The sequence below is a fragment of the Zonotrichia albicollis genome, chromosome 5 (genome assembly GCF_047830755.1).
Source record: "Zonotrichia albicollis isolate bZonAlb1 chromosome 5, bZonAlb1.hap1, whole genome shotgun sequence".
NCBI lineage: Eukaryota > Metazoa > Chordata > Aves > Passeriformes > Passerellidae > Zonotrichia > Zonotrichia albicollis.
In genome coordinates, this window is record NC_133823.1 from 73,101,348 (window position 1) to 73,123,232 (window position 21,885).

The 21,885-nt window shown below is 44.4% G+C and overlaps 1 protein-coding gene across 4 annotated transcripts in view; it reads left to right on the top strand.

Moving 5' to 3' along the window:
* Positions 1–1,095: 1,095 nt before the first annotated feature.
* LOC102062974 (arylsulfatase J) overlaps positions 1,096–21,885 on the top strand; it is a 77,558-nt gene continuing 56,768 nt past the window's right edge. For 2 of the 4 annotated variants that reach the window (XR_012580608.1, XM_014272622.3), the window contains exon 1: positions 13,426–14,162. Coding sequence is in view for 3 of the 4 variants with exons in the window: in XM_014272622.3 (XP_014128097.2) it covers positions 13,795–14,162 (368 nt within the window). In the remaining variant the exon portion in view is untranslated. Of the gene's footprint in view, positions 1,218–8,585; positions 8,716–13,425; positions 14,163–21,885 lie in introns of those variants that run through there. The other 2 variants (XM_074542076.1, XM_074542077.1) reach the window with 2 other exon arrangements.

The window sequence follows — 21,885 nt, forward strand, 5'->3', positions numbered from 1 at the left end:
GCAAACTCTGCAGTTCTATATTCATTTACTAATTCATTTGTCAAACTAAAAGGCTCTCACTGTTTCCAGAAACTGAGCTGTATAAACTCAAAACTTCCTTACCTTTATAATTGTTCCTTGTGAAGCCATTAAACTTCCACATGTTTGGGTTTTTTAGCAGTATCTGTGTGAACAATGCCATTTACAAGGTGCCATGATGAAGTGAAGGGAGACAACCCATCCTAATTGATCAGCATCGAACTCCGATTTATTGATTCAATCAGTCACTTTTTATAACAGTGTTAATTAAGCTCATACATAGTGCAAAATCCGAGCTCATCATAGGTCACAGATTAAACATTAACTCCTCCTTTTGTTTTCAATACCTGTGGTTTGTTACTGAAACCAAGATTTGTGTTCTCACCCTGATATGAAGGGTTCTCAAAACTTACTTTTACTTTCCCATACTTTATCCAAGGACAAGGTATTTACTTGTTATTGAAGACAGGCTTGAGAACTCTTGCTGTTTACAGAAACATGCCTGGGAATCCAGTATTTACTTCTGATTGTGTTATACAACTTTGTACCCATAAAAAAGCAGAGGAAAGAGTGACCTGGCTTGTTTTAATTCAGCAGCACTGTTGGATCTTTTTGCCTATTACTTGCTTTGCTTTTTATCAAGCCATTTTCTGGGAGACCTTTATTGCTTAGCGAGTGCATTGTGGCTGGCATTCATTTTGGTGATTAAAACTCAGATTCTGCAATTTGTTTTTAGCTCACAGTGAAATGACACTTGTGGACCCATTCCTATCCAGTCAGCAATTCCACAGTGCCCTAAAGGGGAATGATTTCCACTCCTGCCAAAACCCGTGCGTGTGTTGTACTTGCCTCACGTGAGCAGCGGGGCTGTTTGTGGTTGGAATTTTGATTGTGAATGGCAGCGTGTGCAGGATCAGGGCTGCAGTCAGTGTGGGGTAAAGCAGATGGTGCAGAGCACAGGTCTGGTTTCATTCCACTCCCAGGTGCTGCGAGGAGCCAGCAGGGAGGAGGTGTTTCCAAATGCCCGGAGGCAGCACTCCCACACTGTGAAAATCCTGATTGTGCTGACAGACTTACCCCGGCCTTACATCTGTACTCAATTACAGGAGCTCCCCGTGTTTTCTGATTGCTGCAGTGTTTCTGCTTCCCTCTCCCTAGATGGGACAGCAGAGAGGTTCCATGGGTGGGTTATATTCCAGGTAGGCTTTCAGGGGTTTCTTCCATGCCTCTAAGAATTCCTGCAGAATTGCATGTTTAGCATTTACAGCTTGTGTTAACGATGGCTATAAAGTTGTTTGTCTTCATGGAATTAGATCTATCCATAAAGCATTTTCCAGCTCGGCTATGCTGAGGCAATAAAGCAAATTCTGCTGGCATTACTGACTGCAGTAATTCCCAAATAATTAGTCATCCTAGGTAATGGATGTGTGATGTGTCCCAGTCATAAAGTGCATAATGCAGGCTATGGACATAAAACACGGCGGCTGCTTGGGAAACACAAAACCAGAAATCAAATTGCTCAAGTTCACTAAGGAGCCAGCTTCACACTTGCTTGTTCTCAAATCCTCCTGTGGAACTTCCACTTCTAGAGTTGGCAAACTCAAGGTCTCTTCTTAGACCTTGCATAAGTGGATTTCCTAGTTTTTCACTTCAAATGGCTAATTTGTTACTGAGAAGCACTGACATATAATATATGCAGGCTTGTCTTATTTTCCCTCTCCTTACAAAGAGGAGTAGCAATTGACATTGATATTGATACTGATACTGGCTGCCTTAAAAGCAAGAATATGGGTGGGGTTTCCCCCCCAGTTTTACCTTTTGGCTGACATTCTTCTGTCCTGGCATTAAAAGCTTCCCAGGGTGTAATTCATCCTGGTAAAGTGTTGTACGTAGTGCTCACAGTGTTTAGTGAGTGTTATACACGCAGGAAATTTACTGTTGGAAATAAATCATCCTGGACTAATTCCAAAAGCATTCACCAAGTGTGTTTGTGTGTGTGTCTGTTTGTGCTTGGGTTTTGCCTATGTGAATTTGGATTCTGTGTCCATAAACTGGTGCTCAATTTCCATAGAAACAGCAGTGTTCATAATATCCTAAAATCAGTTCAGTACATGGTATTACAACAATTAGCATCAATCCTCTATTACATTTTCTTCCTGAAGAATTTCTAAAACATATAAATATGTCCTTAAGGAGATCTCTGTGATCAGTGCAGCAACAAAGGAAGGAGACAGATCACTCGAAGCACAGTGTGTCATGCAGTAATTTCCAGTGGGCTAATCATATTAACAGAGAAAATACTGGTGCCAGTTTTACTTTAACTAGTAAAGTTTTATTGAGTGCTACTGTCCCTAGCTGCTGCCCTTAACTTCATCTGATTACAAAACCATCTACAGTTTGGAACTGGTTTTATAGCTCACCCTTCTTAGAAGGGAACAGCTGGCAAAAAGAAAAACCATGAAATACCAACACTTTAAATACAAAAAGTGGAAAAAAGATAATAAATATAAAATCAAAATATTGGTTTTCTTAAATCTGTGGTAATGACCTCACTGGGCTTTCCAAAATGCAAAGTTATCTGGATCTCTGAGGCTCCCCTGAGTGTTATGAAAGTCAGTGGAATAAGCATGGTCTCAGTGAAATCCCACTGGGAAAGCCTTTTTTCTAGTTGATCCTGTGGTTGTAGAGCCAATCAGTGATAAATTGGATTGAAGGGAGATTCCCCCAAAATAAGCCTTCCCACTGCTTTTGCTGTGCATCGGGGCAGAGCTATTCCTAATTGCAGATATGAGGTGATTGCTGTGGTGTCTCTGTTTGAGACTCCCTTTCCAGCATTCTCTTTCCTGAAGTGTGCTTTGAAACTTTCATTTGAGCCCATTCTCTTTTTTTATTCTTCTGAAAAGTGATGTGATCCCTAGGAAATTTGTTAAACCTTATTTTAAAATTTTTTACCCTTTATTCCTAAGTGGCTGCGACCCAGAAAACATTTTGGGGTCTCAGTTTTATGCTCTTGCTAGACCAGACCTTTAAAGGTGCCTCCAAGGCAGAGCCAAGCACTCCCTATCCCCAGCACACTGCTTTCTGTGCCAGGGTGTTTTGGGATTGGCACTTTGTCCTGTTGGGAAATTGCAGAGTTCCCAGAGCCTTGCTGGTGACTCATGTCTCTTTGCAAGGTATAGAAGTGACTCCAAGAGAATTTGTGGCAGCCAATTTTTGGGGTCCTGGCACTTCAGGTTGAAAAGTGACCTCATGGAGAGTTTAGTCCATTTTAACATTCCTGAAGCTACCTCAGAATGCATTTTCTTGTGCATCCCTCCAGCTCTCTGTGTGTGATGTATTGGAATTTTTTGGTTCAGCAGTCTGTGGCAAGCAACAGGTGAAGAGAAAATCCTGTAGTTTGGGAATCATTGGAGTTCCATATGCAAACCTTGAGCCATGTGTGTTGAGTGATATAAGAGTCTCCACCGACCATATATTACTTATTTCTGTGAGTTGCTTCCAACCTCGCACACTTAAATCTTTTTAACCCCAAAATTTTACCCGAGGGACTCTTTCTCTGACTATTGGAAACAGTAGGCTGGGATCAAGGCTCTGGATCAAAGTCTGATCAGCACAATACCTTCCACTTGAGAGTTAATACCCACACTATTAGTCATAAAATATGGAAAGGAACCAAGTTTCCTGTTCCATGTCTCCAGGCATTATCCCAGTTAGTGTATCCTTGGAATGAGGACTATAGGATATTTGTTTGGTGAATTTGAAGTGAACCATCTAGGAACAGAACTGTGGATTTGATTCTGCATTGCTAGCAATTGTGAGAGCTCTGCTGTAACCAGAGATTGGCGTGATTTGCTGTGAACCAAAAAAGGGAAACTGATGTCTCCATCAGGATGGCTGGAATCAGACACGAGAGAAGCCAGAGCTGGTTGCAAGCAAGGCGGTTCAGGGCTGGACCTCCGAGGTTTTTGGCTCCAGGTTTGTGCCTCCTCCAGCCCCATTGATTCCATTGCCAGGCCCATCTGTAATCAGTGACAGCCTCGGCATTAAGCAAACATTGGCCCCTTGGATTTTCAGAAAGCAACTTGTGTGGTTTGCCTCTGCACAGACTCTTGGTTTTTGCAGATGAGCTCAAGCATTCAAATAATAACTTGAAGAATAAATTCTAATCTATGCATTCTGCTGGTAAAATCAAAATCTATAAATTATGTTCAGTTAATCCGTGTTTATGACAGTTCAGTCACAGATCACTTAGTGAATTACACAGCTTTCTACTTCCATGGTTATTCTAAACCTGATATTTTCTTCTATGTAAAATGGCTGTGTCCATTTTTATAATTAAAATTGGCTAACATTTGGATGCTGCCTCTGATAAGGATGAAATACAACGAAAGGCGTACAATACAGCTGCTGGGCTGTAGGCTTTAACAATTTTATCAGCCTCTGAAATTTACTTATGGGCTCAAACCTGAGTGTGAGAGGCAAGTGAAACATGCCTTGAGATTATTTGTGGTAAAAATGTAGGACTGTTCTTGCTTTTTTCCCTTAAAAAAATGAAGTGAAAATGCATTAAAATGATCAAGTTCAGAAGAGATATAGGATCCAAAATATATTGAACAAAAATCTTTTATTAAACCAATTAAACAAATTTTTATTAAACAAATTAGACAAACTTTTAGTTAAACTTTTTTTTTTTTAATTCCGTGAGGATTAGGTGCCTGATCCATGGTCTGAAGACATGGATCTTTTCCAGTGTTATAGATGCCCATGAATATATTTATAATTGTTTACTTTAGAGACAATATTAGAAGGAATTTCCTATAACAGTAAAAAAAGAGCTTGTATTTTATATCTCTTCACCCAAACCAAAAGATGGGTGTGGCTTGCTTATAAATACTCATTGCTACATGTCAGAAAAAGGGGCAACACACTCCTAGATTCTTTTATTTCACTTAGTTCTATTGCACAAAATACAATCTAGGTTTTTATTTTTTGATGATTGAAGTAGTGAAAGTTTAGACCATACACATTCTTACTGTGTCCAGAATTCTGGGGGTTTATGGTAGCAGGAGTTCTGTGGGTGAAAGAACCTGTGCAATAAAGATCATAGTAAATTAACAGAAACAACTATTGTTTTACCCATCATATATGTATATAAAAAAGTATTGACCTACAGGCAGCTGCAAATTATTACAGCTTTAGGAGTAGATTTTGCCAAATACATGCACTTAAAGTCCATTTTCAGGGAAGAAATGTAACCTGAGGATCAAATAACTCAAGTCTTTCACAGGCTGATACAGAAACTGCTGACACCCAGTTGAGGAAATTAGTTTCTCAGGGCTTTTTCCTCTGATGGTTTTTTTTTTTTCACTGCTGAGTGTGGTGATAGTTTCTATTTCACATCATTTACAAGGCCTAGCACTGGGGAACAGAGGAAACTAAAGTAGTAAAACTTCCTCTAAGCCGAGGCAATTATTTTAGCAACGGCAGAATCGTGATGCTGCAGCAGCTGCTGTCATTCCAAGAGCATTCCATAGCTCGTTAGAGCTCCACAGCTGCATGTCCCTGATGTTTCACGGACATCAATGCCCCTTACCTCAAGCACTCCTTAGGTAAAGCATGTTCCTCCTGCCTGTGGGCGCTGTGCAGAGGTGTGCACACTTCTCAGGAAGTTCTTTTTTCCAGGAGAGGGTTTGGAAAGGTACCTGGGGCTGTCAGTGCCCCCGCAGCTCCTCGCACAGGGCATTCACGCAATGTTCCACGCCTGCAGCCCATGGCACAACTCGGATTTATTGTAAGCTCCTAGCAAACAGCAGAGAAAGAGGAGCAGCCTGTTCTGTCCTGAGCACTTCCAGAAGAAAAGGCAACGTTTGCTCTCTAGAAACACAGAGGGACCTCTAACAACGCGTTCTTTGACCGCTCTGCCCGTGCCTTTTCCTGCCCTGGGAGAGGGATTTGCTTCCCAGCGCAACATGCAACGCTGCAAACTCCTCAGGCAGCATAAAAGTATTACTGTTCAGTGTCTGAAGGGATGTGTCCCTGGTGGAGCTGAGCTTAATGATACTGTCAGGAGTCCAGAGCTGGCAGCACAGGGCCTGCACGGGTAATTCATCCCGAACGGGAAGGCCGGGAGACAGGAGGTTTTCATTTCAGCGTGGGGAAGGAAACACAAACCCACCTGGGAGAGCAGCTTGCTTTTATTGCACAGCTCTGTCTGTCTGAAGTCCTCTCACAGGAGCTGAGCCTGTGCTTGAAAAAGGGATGGAGGAACGTGCAATTCAGAGAGCAGATAAGAACCTATGGGTGCTGGGGCAGGATAGCAGAGCGTGCTGATGAATCCCAGAGCAAAGCTTTACTTAGGTGATCTCCTGAAAGAGGATTGAGTTTCCTCATCGGAGATGTTTCACAAGGTTTGTGTGTAATTGAAAAGACAGCCTGATCCGAGCCATTGAACGTGCCTGACAGGAATTCGGAAGAGGGAATCGGTGGGGCTTCATCCACGAGGCCAGGACGGAGCTGGGGCCGTTAATGCAAGCAGCCATTTGTGTGATGTTACCAGAGCAGAACGCTGGAAAGGCTTCTCAGAAAATTCTTAATTTATTACGTGTGCAGTTTGGGCAGGCAGGGGATGGATGGTATGTTTTCAGAAATCCTGGCACTCATCCAGGCCCAGCTGAAATCCCATCTAACCGATGGAGCTGCTGACTTGGAGAATGCTCACACATTCCCAGAGGAAGTGAGAGAAACACTCTACCTGCCGAATTTCGGCTCCTTGTTATTGCTTATACTGCAACAGTGCCCTGAGGCTCTCATTTGCATAACACACTCCTGTACAACGTTTCACCTGGGATTTATCACCCTCTGTGGAATCAGAGGGGTTTTATGGTTTTTAATAACTGATTGACCTTAATCAGCAGTTTTTGGTTGCTCTGGTGTTCAGAACATGCTGCAGCCTGCATTTTACATTTCTGTGATTCAGTGTGCCACTGAATTGCATTCTGGCCAGCTTTTGCAGTAGAATTTGATAAATGCATTCTTCTTCCTCCTTACCTCTTGGTTCCTAAGCAACACTTATTTTCTGCCAGGTTAGTTATCCCTTTACCTGCTGCCTGATGGCACAAAGAAGGCAGCAGTTTTCCTGAACACAGGAAGTGATGTTAGTGTAGAAAGCGGTTTTTAAAAGAATGTAAAATTGGTTACTTGTCAATGTGTAGCTGCTCTATTAATTTTGGGAGGAATTGATGATTACATCCTCAATCCTAGAAAAAAGTGCCTGCAGCAGAAAAAGGCACATGCAGCCATTATCCACAACAAGAATAGTCCTGGCAGCACCATGCAAGAGAAGAGCTTTATTAGACTGCTAATAAAGCTTTATTAGACTACTAAGAGCTTTGTTAGACTGCTGTCCATTGAGGAGTCTCTTTCCAGCAGGCTGTAAATTGGGCTCACAAGGCTGTATCTGCACAGCAGCTTTAATAAAGTTTATCTTATCTGTAGATGGAGAAGTCATTTCTACCAAAGATATGTTTTACCAAAGACCTATGAATGAGACCTAGAGCCTCATTCATAGAAATGGGAATAATACAGTGAGGAAATTTACCCCCCAGACAATATACATTCTCATATTCATAATAAATAGCATTTCATTTGAAAAACATTGTGTTCACACATACTTAGATAATTTACCAAACTTGCATGAAGTATTGATTGATTTAAATACCAAAAAAGAGATTTATAGCACATTTCTCCCTAAAAGCCTTGTGGTTCTTTTTTAATCTTCTTTATCATATTCTATCTCTCAATGCATGTTTTGGTTATGTGAGTAGGCAGAGAGTTTAGGATTGGGTGAGGAATGCAAGTAGTTGCCTTGTGGACTGGACAGTATCAAATTCAGACTAGAAATAAAATACAGAAGTTTCAGTGATTGTGGCTAACAACTGGAATAGTGAATCAGGGTTTATAGTCATAACTTTTAAGTGAAGTCTTGGTTAGTTTCTAAAACATTTGCCCACATGTTTATAAGAGCATTATTTCAGGAAAGTTCTGTAGTCTCTGTGACATGAGTTGCTACACAGATGGTAATGGTGGGCTCTTCCAGCTTTAAAATCTATAACTAAATCTAATTTTTACTGTCTGCACTAAGAGCTGCTGTGACTGCTTTGAAAATCTTACAGTAAAGAAAGCAAATGAAAGTCCTTGCAGCATGCAGTTGCAAAAATGAACTGTACAAGTGGGTTTCAAGCAAACCCAAGGCAGTATTTCTCAGAGTGCATGAGCCAAACTGGCGATGAGATCAAAACCAGGAACAGGTTCAATAGAAAACCATATCATTTCCCTCCCAATTATTGACTGTGACACAATAAACTCAGGAAATCGCCAAGCTGCTGGGTGCTGGAAGGGACCCATTTCCCAGACCAGAGGCATTTGTTCCGGCTCCAGGCAGATAAGGAATATGCCAAATCAAGCTTTGCTGCTCTTTCCAGTGTGTGCAGGAGGAATGCAAGTTGGTGCTGCTCTGATTTGACTGCTTACTTCTGCTTTTGAGTTCAGTCCTCCTGTTTGGTTTGTGAGTAGCTGGGAGTAGTGAGCCACACAGATGACATTTATGATCCATTACCTAACGCTTCTCTGCAGCAATGACATTCTAGCAGTTAATAATTCTGAACTGGGAAAGAGCTGAATGAAATGGCCCAGGCAAAGGTGAAGGGGTGAGGTGTTGGGGTGGGTTTGGGTTTGTTTTGTGGAGGTACTGACTGGGTGTTTAGGGGTTGCGATCGTTGGGTTTTCTGAGTTGTTTTGGGGTTTTCTGTGTGTATTTTGTTTTGTTGGGGTTTTTTACCTAAATCATGATCAGGTGAAATTAGGAGTTATTACCTGAGTAATCTCTGATATTGCAATCTGTAGAGTTCTGTATGCATGAAGCTTTTATTTGGTGTGTAGCAGTGAATCGTCTAAATGCCATTTCTAGTATTTAACAGCTATTTAAAACATCCTGAGCCTTACAAACACTTCATTAGCATTCTTCCTTCTAAGGACAAGCACCATTCCTGGTTTAAATCATCCCTCTCCCTTAAAGCTTGCATTGGAAAGGCACAGCGTTTTGTCAGCTGTGCACCCATAACCTTGAAATCAAATCCTTCCCAAGACCAAAAGAAATACTTAGAATTATATTTTTGCTGTAGTTGTACCCTTTTGACCAGTCTATATTTTCAGCTTCATTGTTGCATGGGATAAAAATGTCCTGTTGTGTGAATGCCAGGCAGTTGGTAGAACAGTTGCAGCAGTCTGTGGTGTATCCTTCCTAAACTAGGAAAGTTTTGTTCTGGACAGAGAAAAAGGTTTTTCTTCCATTGTAAAACTTCAGTAATTTTGAGAAGAGAATAAATCTTCCATCCTGTTTGAACTTCTTAGATTTATGTTGCAATTGCATTCATTATAAGCTCATGCCTTGCCCCACTTCTCTTTCTCAGGCCTTTTTAAGTGCACTAGAGTGTAGTTTTAACCAAGGGTGCAAGTTTTAAACAGGACAGGTGACCTTTGTGTAAAACTCCATGCTGTAGGAACAGATGAGGCTGTTCCCTCTGTACTGTTAGCGGCAAGGAAACCGTGCTGGAGACTGTAGCTGAGAAAGAGATTCAGCCAACATGCCAAAGCTTCAAAGCACGAACATGCTGATGGCTGTGGCAGCCTCTGAATGTGTGCTGTAACCTCTTCAATTATTTGGCTCTTCAGAGACTCAGCAAAGCCAGAAAAGTGTCCACACCCCTTGCTGTGACAGCCAGAGAGCTGTGACCTGTGCTCAGGGACCTGGGCCAGTGGGAGGTGTCCCTGCCCATGGCACGGCAAGGGAGCTGGATGGTCTTTAAGGTCCCTTTCAAACCAACCATTCTGTGACTTCTCCTGGCATCTGCTACCAAAATGTCCCTTTTTGCTACAGAAGCGCAGCAGATGCTGTTTCCAGAAGCAGCCATTTCAGTAGGACTGTAGGAGTTTAAAGACTTGGTTCTGTTTCACTTGGGACCATAAACCTTACGTAACTGGGAAATGGGAGACTCCTCCAGGAAGGCCAGCACCAGCTCCCAAGTTGTGTTGTTTCAGTGATTGCAGGGACTGACACAAGAGGGATATCTAAGGTCACATCCCAGATTTCCAGAGTGACTTTACTGGCATCAGTTGAGTGAGTGCACATTTACATCAGTGCAGGCAGCTGAGATCAGAATCTGGAGCTTTGCCTACGAAATACGGCGGGGAGCTGAGGAAAGTCTGTGTTAAATATAGAATAAGCTAGGAGCAAAGCTCTGTTTATGTCATCATAAAGCAGGGAATAAGCCATGGGTGGAATCTGAGCATTCCCAAGCAGCACATCTGAAAATTAATTACCAGGGTCCACCAAAGGAGGCAAAGGGAATGATGTCAAGCTTGTGACTCACCAGACTTCTATTCATGTTGTAGTTTGCTGTTTTCAGGGATGAGTGCCTGGCAAAAGCACAGCACCCACCTGGACAGCAGAGTGCAGGGATATCCTGCCTTCCCCTGTGTGGAAGGTATGCTCAGGACAGGGGTGTGCAGAAATGAGCAAGGTGAAAGGAAATGCACAGAAATTACTGTTCTTGGAAAGATGTAGAATATTGACTCTGTGTGTAGGCCAAAGCCTGCTTCATTCTTCCTCTAGCTGCAGCAATTCAGCTAAAAATAGCAGTTCACAAAGCTGTTCTTCAGGCAAAGTTTCCTGGCCTCAGGCATGATTAGGAAGAGTACTGAACTGCACATCCCAAATTGCATCCTTCCTTGTTACTGACAGCTGTGAGTCACAGGTAAGAGAAACATACAGGCTCCAGCTAGGAGGAATTACCTTTGTCCAGCTAGGAAGAATTACCTTTTCAAGACTGACCTAAAGGTTAGAAAAACAGCTACCGTAGGAGCCTTAGCCCTTGAATCTATTTTTTTCTATAAACTGTCTTCACAAGACCTCACTTACCAGTATTGTTCCTGTTTCTCTGTAACTTGGAGTGAAGCTGTCTCTCAGGAAGAGTGCTGGCACAGGGAGTGGGCGTTTGCATGTCCAGCCTTCACGCTGGAGCTCTCTCCAGTCTCTGCACCACAGAGCTGTCACCTTTGGGAGGCAGCTGGCACAAAGGGCAGTCAGGGCAGAGAAAGGAGACAGAACACGTGGGTTTTGGGCTATCTTTGTGTGTCATACACATCTGCCTTGGGAAGAGCAGGTGAGTGGCAGCCTGACCTGAAAGAGCCAGCAAAGGGCAGCTCTAAGAGCCCCCGCCCGCCTGCAGGTAACTGCAGATGAGCCTCCAACTGCAGCCATCCTCTCTGCACAAATTTAATTTGATGGCCTCAATACACACAAGAGACTGCAGAGCAAGAACTAAAAATATATCCCTTCCTAATGGTGTGCTAAATTCAGTTTTGACTAGTGTAAGTTTGAATTAATGTATTCACTGCACTCAAGTTTAAATACCTATGGATGTTCAGGATTTCTTTCACCTCAGGGAAAAAATACTTCCTTCAGCTTTCACAACTCTTCTGTTCCTTTCACTGAGCATCCTGAATGGGCTCTATAAACCTTGGCTACAATTTCTCAGCATCTACAAATATTTCCTTAAGTAAAATATTAATAGCACATTATCTTCTAAGGCCTCTCTACTTGAAGGTCAGTTGAGTATTTTGCTGACATAACCCTACTTTTGTTTTTGCAAAAGTGGGAGAAAAAAAAAGAAAAAAAGGAAGCTTTGTCAGGCCTAAAAAGAGAGAAGGTCAAGTTTATAGATGTCTGGCAGAGATTGCCCTGGAATATTTTCATTTGCAGCTGGGTGGGACTAACAGGGCTTGGTATGGTTAATGGGGCACTGGAAAGTCACAGGCTCTGCTCTCCTCCTGTCCTCTTAGAGCTGTTCTATGGCATCTTCTTAATAATATAGTTTTCCTACTTTACTGCTAGAAAATAGGTATGTATACATTTGATCAGATGCTTATTATGATGCTCTGATGTTTGCCTGGGTCCGTGGTGCTACTACAGCTTATATTAAAAGGGAGTCATCATATCTTGTTTGTGTTAAAGGCAAAACGGCATCACTAATCTGATTTGCACTTGACCATTTATGGATTTAGTGTCTACATACATTCTTTGGTCTTGTAAGCATGGGGAAAAGGCAAGAGTAAAAATTGGAATAGAAAATTCTTTTAAAGGAAGTGTAACTTCAAGGAATCGTAGAATGGTTTGAGCTGGAAGGAACCTCTAGTTCCAACCCCCCCTGCCATGGGCAGGGACGGTAGATGAAAATGTCACAGTTTCTTAAGTTTAAGATTTTGGTTTTTTTTTTTTTTCAAGAGGTTGTGTTAATATGCTGTGATTTCAGAAGATGTTCTACCTCAGAAGTTAAACTCTGCAGGTTTTGCGGTGCAGTTGTTACTTTATTGTATCACTTTTCAGTGTGAACAGGCCTTTACTTAGCACACTGAAATCCCTAAATCTGCTTTAACTTCCACGTTTCCCTGCTGTAGCATTGAAAACTTCAGCATAACAGTTATTTCTGAATGGGTCTTTTTCAATGGAAATTTGAGAGTGGGGACAGTTTTGTACAACCTGATGTGACCCGAATTGAAGTTCTCTCATGTCAGCCCTGCTTTATTTTTAATCCAGGAGGGATCCCAGAGGGATGTAGAAAGTCCCTTGGCAGGGACCAGCTGGAGCTTAGCACAGAGGTGCAGGAATAGAGGGCTTGGTCCAAGTTCCTGTTTAAGAGTTAATGCTTTATAAAACCTGGTGTGACTAAAAGTCCTTCATGCTGACTCACGTTAGACAGGTCAGACCTGCAGATTTACTTCAGCCTAATCGTGTGTTAATATCAGTTTCTGCTCGACTCGGTGTCTGCCTGGACAGGGCGAAGTTGTATTTTGCAACTGCAGCACATTCGTACTTTAACCCAAATTCTTAAAAGTGATTGTATTCTGCAAAAGCGCATTCCTGGCGTTTGCCACAACCTCGCCAGAATTGGAGAGTTTGGGATTTTGGGCTGTTTTGTGGCTGGGAACAAATCCGGTACGTTCATACCTTCCAGATGTTTGTGGCCAAGTCAGAAACCCTTAAAACAATCAGTATTTCGAGGGGGCGGAAGGAGCGGGACCACCTCGCTGTGGGGGGGAGGCTGGGGCTGGCGGCCGAACGGGGTGGGGGATTTTCCTCTGGGATGCGGGGGGCGGGCGAGGGAGGGGAGGAGAGGGAAAGGAAGAACAGAGTTGCGGACGGCTCGGGCCGGGGCAGGAACCGGGCTTGCGGAGGGGCCGGGCAGGGAGGAGCGGGGCTGCGGGCTCTGCCGGGCCGGGCTGCCCCCGTCCTTCGGCGGGTCCGAGCACCGGGAGCCGCCGGGGGCGGTGGCGAGGGTGGGCGGAGGGAGCGGGGAGGGAGCGGCAGCGCCGGCGGAGGCGGGCGGGGGGCGGCCCGTCCCGTCCCGTCCCGTCCCGTCCCGGGGCGCCCCGGCTCGCCCCGCCATGGGCAGCGGCCCCGGGACGGGCTGGCAGCGGCGCCCCGGCGCGGGGCCGGGGGCGGGCCGAGGGTGCTGTGACCCCCGGCGGGGCCCTGCCCACCCGCCCGGCTCCGGCACCGGCTCCAGCGGCTGAAGTTGCCGAAGTTGGGGTGGCTGCGATGTCCCTCGCCCGGAGGGAGCCCTGACGGGCGCCGCCCGTCCCGAGGCCTTCTGGCTTTGTTGGGTTTTTGTCGATTTATTTCCTTTTGGTTCCTGTTTTTCTGCCCTCCCGCCGCGGTGGATGGCCCGCGGTGGGCGCCGCTGGCCGCGCGGCCCCAGCCCGGGCAGGATGGTGGCGGCCGTGCTGGCCGGGCTGTCCCTGCTCAGCCTCCTCACCTGCGGCTACCTGGCCTGGGGCAGCCGCCGGGGAGGTGCCGGGGAGGCGCCGGAGAACCTGCTGGGAGAGGAGCCCGCGGCCGGCGCCTCCCGCTCGCAGCCGCACATCATCTTCATCCTGGCCGACGATCAGGGCTTCAGGGACGTGGGGTACCACGGGTCCGAGATCCGCACGCCCACGCTGGACAAGCTGGCTGCCGAAGGGGTCAAGCTGGAGAACTACTATGTCCAGCCCATGTGTACACCATCCAGAAGCCAATTGATCACTGGAAAGTAAGTTTGCTACTGCTTCATCATTCACCTCTCCAGCCTATACGCTGTCCCTGTTGGAAAGAGCAGGGGTGAACCTGGCAGGTTCACGTCTGGGTTATCCTAGGGGCAGAAGGTGCCTCTGTGGTTCCCTTAAAACCCTTGAATGGAACGGACTTGTGATAGGTTTGAAACAGCGAGATGAAGCTGTCACCGTGTGAGGCAGGAGGGTTCAGCACTGCGAGCTGCCCTGCACACTGCTGGAGCACGTTGGTGCTTACAGCATCACTGACAGACGTGCTGGTTGTCAAGTAACGTTGCTGTTGCTGGGAGCGAGCAGCTCCGCTTTGCTCCGTGATTTCCAGGGCACTCAGAGGAGGAGGAAATGCCAGCCTTTCGTTTTGTTCTCCTGTGTTCATTGCAGCTGAGTCACGGGTCTCACTGGCATTGTCTTCTTGTGGTATTTTCCAAGGGTTATCCTGCGTTTCTGAGCTGGTGTCCCAGTGAGTCACATGTGGATGGGCACGGGGAGTTCAGCACCCTCTTAGCTGCAGCGTGGCTCTTGTCACTTTGCAGACAATTACAAACTTTACTCCTAAGCCACTAAAATAGGTGCCTCTCCTAACTGGTGAGGGGTCTGGGTGGGTATCATGTGCTTTGCCTTAAAGTTGTGTTATACTGTGGTCTGCTAACAAAATAATTACCCAGCCTCAGGGCCTTCTTATATCAGAAGGTTAATGAGGATTAAGGACGGGAGTTTATGCATTTGAACTGTAGGAACAATTTCTAAATCTCCAAGTGTGGACGCATTTACTGTGGAACAAAACTTCCTTGTCTCTGTTTAGCTTAACTCCCTTCGACAGGAACAGGGAACTCCTAAAAGAGCAAAACAAAACGAGAGGAAAAAAGTTTATTTTCTCCTTTCCCGAAGTATAAACAGGAACAAGGCCGTGTTAATACTGCTGGTAAAAGAAACACATGTTAAATAAAACAAGCAACTGGCCTGGTGTCTCGCATCTCCATATGGTAGAGCTGGAGATAATTCCCAGTCTCGGTCTATTTCCCAGCCTTGCTGGACCAGGGAGGTTTGCATGGAGAGCTGACACATTATCTAGAGCAAGAATTCCACACAGGTCTTTGTTTGGGTTTTATTTTTACTTCTTTGTGCAGACTGTGTCTCGGAAGTTATTTGGAGGCGCCTCCTCGCTCATTCACAAGAACAGAGTTGCCCTGAGGCCGCTAAAGCAGCAGCTCTCAAGGGAAACGGGTGCCAGGGCAGCCATCAGTGCACCTCGGCTCTCTTTAGAGGCACGCAGCCCTTGGAGGCCAGGAGCTCTGCCAGCAGCACGTAGGCAGCCAGCTTTCTGAGCTTTCTGAGCTTTCTGAGCTTGCTGAGCACGATGCCTTGGGAAGCAGCGCTTCACAAAGGCAGCGTCATGCCGCACAGCAATGACTCACGCAGCAGCTGCAGGAGTGGGATGACCGGGTTCCAGTGGAACCAGGGTGCTGCTCTGGCTCTTGGAGGCTGCAGAGATTGTCTGAACGTGAGAAAAGTACAAGTTCAGGATAACTGTTACTCAGCTTAACTATTTTGATCCTTCTTTAAATACAGTAAAAGGTAGGCATGTTCTGAGGAGCCCTGCTCTTTCACTGGCTTGCCAGGCAGAAGTGGTTCTGCAAATCTGCCTGCTTTGGTTTTGGAAACTTTTACAGGAAAAAAGAAATTTGCTTATACTTTGTCTTTATTTTCTTAGTCTGCTGGTCTGAAGCCCTTATAGTATTTTTTTTTTTGATATTGATCTTGTTTTGATCTTATTTCTGTTAGGGAAAAAGGAGCTGTAGAGAGAGAACTGTTTCTCATGAGTGAGGAATCGGGGAGGGATTGGTGAGGGGTTGATAGGCTGGGTAGAGTACTCACAAGGCAGGTTCAGAGAATACTGTTTCCATTCTTGCTGCAGGTAAATGCTTTGTTGACTGCTTGTAATGCCTTCTTAGAGGAGGTGTCTTAATTAAAATGCCAGGATTTGGGCACTCCTAATCCAGGACAGGTGCTGGTATTTCCTGAGTTGTTAAATGTGTTAGTTCCAGGCTAAAGACCTGCTCATCTTCTGGAGGATCACTTGGATGCTCCATGCCTCCCAATACACATCCAGTGCTTAACATAGTACCAAAGAAGTTTAGGTCTGAAGGGACCTTTAAAAGTCCAGGCCCCTGCCATGGACATGGACATCTTGAACTAGAGCATGTTCCAAACATAACCTGTTGGATCAGTCAAATCCAGAGGGACTTGTGTAAATCAGAGTCATGACTGACTCAGGTTGCCAAGTGGAAGTTAAATTGTGGAGAAGACTTTGAACAGCCCAAGTTCTTCACGGGTCTCCAGGCAGCCCCTCCATGGCCTGTGTTAGTAAAGAGACCCTTCTTTGGGTGGCTGTCCTGTGTGTGAGCTAGTGCAGGGCAGGAGGCTGGAGATGACCTGTTAGAAGGAAGAGGCAGAATTATTTTTCCCCCTGTGCTGTACCACAGAGTGGCAGCGGGTGAGTTTGTCATCTTGACCACTTCTGAGTCCTGTCTGCTCTCTCACACCCTGTGTGTGAGCCTTTGGCTGCTTTCATTCCTTGCTTTCCCACAGTATTGTCACTTTCCCCATTCACTCCATCCAGAACTATTGCTTTTAGGCCATTAGTGGGGCTGGCTTCCACAGCTGATTATTTTGGGCTGTACTTGTGGGTGTGTGGGGGGGTTGCAGCTGAGCCGAGCCTCAGGAATGAAGAAGGGCGTGAGCAGCGGGCTGAGGGCCAGGGTGATGTGCAGGGGCTGTGAGGGGCTGTGAGGGAGCGGCTCTGCACAGCTGCGGTGGCAGCAGGGCCTGGGTGACAGGGTGTGCTCTGGGCCCTGCCCGGCCTCTCCCACCTCCTGCGGCTGCACTGAACCTGTGGCTGTCCATGGCCTTGGCTGTGAGTGACATAAATTGTCTCCAGATGAGTTGTTTTGTGTGGTACAGTATTTTTTGTGCTTGTTTCCTTCTTGAAAGTATCAGGCATGCCTCAAAACCTAAATAATTTGAGCAGAATGGGGTACCTGGCTGAAAGCCTATAAGCTTAGAGAAACATGTCTTGGGGTAGCTGTCCCAGTTCTGTGCAGCAGGCATTATGCAATGCAGGGGTATTTGCTGGAACAGTATCTAATTTAGCAAAGGAATCTGACAATTAATACTGACTGATAAGGAGGAATCTAGACATAATATGCTGTAAATGCTTTTGGCTTGATTTAGATACCTGCTTCCTCCTCTAGGCTGCTGGTTTTCTGCTGACCATCAGACTGGTAGCCTGGGGAACGTGGTGTGCACTGGAATCCATCTGGGCCACAGGAAGGTTCCTCATCTATTCAGGAATAGGGATCTCTCTTTGTGAATCTGATGCACAGCTGGGGTTACAGATCAGTGGGAATCTGAAATCCTTTTCTGAGTCATGGAAGCCCTGCACTAATCTCCGGAATGAGCTTTGCACTGTGGATGGAATGCAGAGAGGGAAGATGTTGGGAAATGCTGAAAGTCTGGGGAAATAAATCTTTTTTTTTTCCCTGGGATAAAATGGAATATTGAGAATTTGCTCATCCAAAGCAGACAGAAATAGACTCTGTAATCAGTAAGCATAATCTGAGTGTTATTGTAATACAAGTAATTATATCTCTTATCTAATTCAGAAATGTCACACATTTATAAACATATGTATATATAGCTATGTGTGTTAGGCATATGGCTCTAGGCATCCCTGTGTAGTGATACCTAGTTCAGCATAAAAAAATGACAATCTTTGAGCAAACTAAGACTTATTCTGGCAAACAGGAGTGGGCTCAGTACTTTGAGTTGCAGGCAGCGTAGCTGATTCAAGGCAAGCAGAGATCCTTTCCTCTGAGGCTGTGAGTTGTTGGTCATCCTCCTCCCTCCCTGCTCCTGGGTGTATCCTGACCCAGACTGCAGTTCCAGCAGGGTGCTGCTCTGGGAAGGAGCCAGTGCAGCAGTGTGGGACTGGGAATTACCTGCTGTGCTCTGAGTGCAGGGAAGGGTCCTGGAGCCTTGGCGGGGTCCTGGGAAGCATATCCAACACTCCATTAGAAACAAAACATCAGGGCTGCAGAATATCAGCCTGAAGTAGCAGGAGGTGACCTGATACTTCATCTGCTCTGGGGTAAAGGGACTTGGCAGTCAGCGCTCCCGAGCTTCATTCTGATCAGGGTTTCCATTAAGAACTGAGATGATGAAATAAAACGTTCTGATTAAATGGGCTGGTGAGAGAGGAGGGCCTGCCAGCATTGAGGGACTGTAGTGATACTGAAAATCATCTTGACAAATTAGAGACATAGTCTGAAATAAAACAAAATTAAAGCCAGCAGTGATAAATAGAAGATACTCTGCTGAATTCCTGAAGCAGGAAGAAATGTAACGTGCTGAGAATGGTGATCAGTTCCTTAGACAGCATTCCTTTAGAAAAGCAGCTGAATTACAGTGCATCATGCACTGGGTGTGAGGTAGCAATGTCATGCTGTTACAAAAAAGGTGAACATCACATGAGTTTGTGAAAATGTGGGGCCTGGTAGGTCTGTGAGGAGCCCTTCTCCATGGCTGGAGCACTTTTGCCCAAACTTGGACATCATTCCCCAAGAGCAACATCCGCATCATTGGAGAGTGTCCAGAGAAGGGTGATCTGATATCTCAGGGAGATAACTTGGGGGGAAGGATCAGAGGAGATGGAGCTGTTTAGTCTAAAGGAGAGAAAAATGGCAAGGGACGTGGTAGGCTTCTGGTGTTTTGAGAGCTGTGTTCAGAAGGGGCATCGTGTGTGTTCAGTGTCATGCTGGGTGGTACAAGAAATGAGGAGCTTTCTGGAGCAGGAAAACTTCAGGTCAGATCAGAGGGAGAACCTGCAATGCAGAAATTGTGAAAGCCTGGAATAGCTGGCTTTGAGAAATTGCTGGGTTTCTCCAGCAGCAGTCATTAGGAAGGATATGTCAGGAATGACATAACATAGCTGAGTCTGTCTTGGGGAAAAGGGTTGAGTTGGATGGGGTCTCTTCCAGCTTGGATTCATCTGTGCCTCATTTGAAGTATGGATTAATACACAAGGCCTTCTGAGGCATGGTGTGAATAAAACACTGCTAAGTGCCAGAAACTATTTCAGCGTTCACTCTGAGAGAAAATGCTGTGTGAAAGTTGAATTTCAGTTTTCTCCTAGAAATTCCTGTTTTCTTCATCCTAGTTTTCTCTGGAAATTTTCAAGATTTTTCCCCCTAGGCCTCATAACTCTTGGAGTATGTCATTGTTTATTTCTGCTGACTTCTTTCAGGACCGTTTGTGGGACGGCTGCCAAAGATGTTGAGGTATCTTTTTCCATGTTCTTATGTCTTTCACTTAGCATGACATTGTCCATACATGCATATATATGAAGCACGCACAGAGAACAAGTAAATAATTAAATGCAAGGACTTATTTTTCTTTATTTTCTTCTTCCTCTGTTTGCTCTTCTCTATTCTATGGAAAATTAGATCCAGGTATTGAGCTGCTCTGGGGTATTAAGCTACAAGAGGTCTGTCCATATCATTGTAATTATTAATTGACTGCACAAAGGAACATGTGGAGAACAGGGCAGGAAGGGAAACTACATGCAAGCAATCAAGATAAAAAGTGGCACATGCAGGAAGTAGCAAAGTGTAGGACAGGTTGTGATAATTTTTCTTGCATCAGTTTCTGGCAGCCTCTAAGAATATTGTTTGATAGGCAAAGTCTGTTGCATGGAACAAACAGCATTGCCTGACATTTGTAACTAGGTAGTGGAAATTGATTTTTGTTTTTCATTTTCCAAGTTATGTACTTTTCCAAAGTACAGTAGGCTAAAGAAATAGAGTTGGAAATAAATTTAGAAAATCTGTAATTGTAAATTATCAGTACTCCAAAGAGCTTGTTATAGGCTTTTATCCTGCAGTTTGGTTTGTTGGGTGTCCCAGCTGTAAAAGAGAAATTAAATCCCATGGAAAAGTTAAGCTGAAAGTAATTGAGGAATTTAGCCCTTTTAGCATTGCTGCTGATACATGCTTTGGCATTGGTGGCACAAGAAACTGGATGAGCAGGGGCCATGGAGTGCAGTTCTCCCTTTTCACTGTTACTCTTCCTTCATGACACCCTTCCAGTGAATCAAGATGGGAACCTGAGATGGCTGTCTGAAAATAAAACTGGAAATTAAAATATGAGGTCTGCTTTTCCGTCAGAGAATTTAGACCAAATGAAATGGGACAAATTAAATGAATGTTTTCATTAAGACACTTTACATTTCATAGAAAGATTTTCCAGATTAGTGAGCTGAAGGTCAGAAGAAGGGAAGAATCTGTCCACATTCATTCTGTCTCTGTGACACTTTTGTGGGTGATAATACCACACCCAGGGCTTGGTCTTGAAAATTGTGTGTATCTTAGTTCAGGGTTAGAATTTTTGTTGCACTTTGGGTTTAAAGTCAATCTTTGATATTTCCTTTTCCCCCCATATTTTTTGCTTGGCTTTGTATTGATTCACAGTCAGATTTTCTGTGCTGAGTTGTTTGCTCCATTCTGGAATGTCTGTTCCAGAATGAAGGAGGTAATTCACCAGCCATTTTTCAATTAATATAAATAGCACAAGGCAAAGAAGACTGGGCCTGTGTGAGTGATCTTGTGTAGGATGTGTTAGGTTTCTCTGTATCAGTAAGCATTTCATCAAAGCTACCCAATTTATTGGTTTTCTCACTTCAAAACCAGAAGACCTGGCTGCTGACCTCAGCTTCTCTCTGTACATGTTAATTGAGAGGCTGGAACGCAATAGCAAGAGTTCAGAGAAAACCCAAGACAATCCTAATGGGTAACAAATGCAAAGGATTAATACAAAAGGTGTTTTAAACATTGACTGAAATAGCTCTGTGGCCTGTGATGAAATTGCAGAATTTTAAAAGGGGAACTTTATTGGTTTCTAATAAGAAAGCAGTTCAGTATGTTTCATCATCCTAGTTCAACTGCAGTTGTAATACATTAATTGGTGGTGTCAGCTATCACCTGCTTATTAATTCAGGCTGTTAGCAGCCCATTATCAAGCTCGAGGTTGGAGGGACAGAATGTTGCTGGAGTTGGAAAACAAATCGGAGATAATTAGGCAGATTTTAATCTGCTTCATACACAAAATTATCTTCTCAAATGCATCTCTGCAGATATTAGACAACAAGCATTGAAGTAGACATTATTAATATCATAAGTATGTTATGGCCCCTGAGCCTTTATTTTCAACCTTGGGGCAGAAATCTCACATCTGGAAACCAAACCAAGTCCTTATTTTTCTTACACTTAAACACGTGGTTAGTGAGGATGTTTGTGCCACGGCAGCTTTCTCACTGTCATGGCACTCTAATTGTAAGTGCAGAATTCAAACTAAATTACTTTGGCTTTTAATTTTTTTTTCCTTTTTTAATTGAAATATTAATTCAGCTTTTTGGGATAGATTTTAATTCCTGTGCATGCTCTTATCAGATTATTAGCTGTTTTCTAGCCAAATCTCTTGTGTCCATTTTCTGATTCAGTCTACTTTTATCTCCATTTATGAGTTTTAAAGCATTCCTTCCCTGAAAGAGAATTTTCTCCCATTATGAGATAACATTATGTAATTTTTCTTAGCATTTATAGAACACAAGTGGGTACCAAGGTACTGCTTTAGAGGCGATCTCTGTGATAA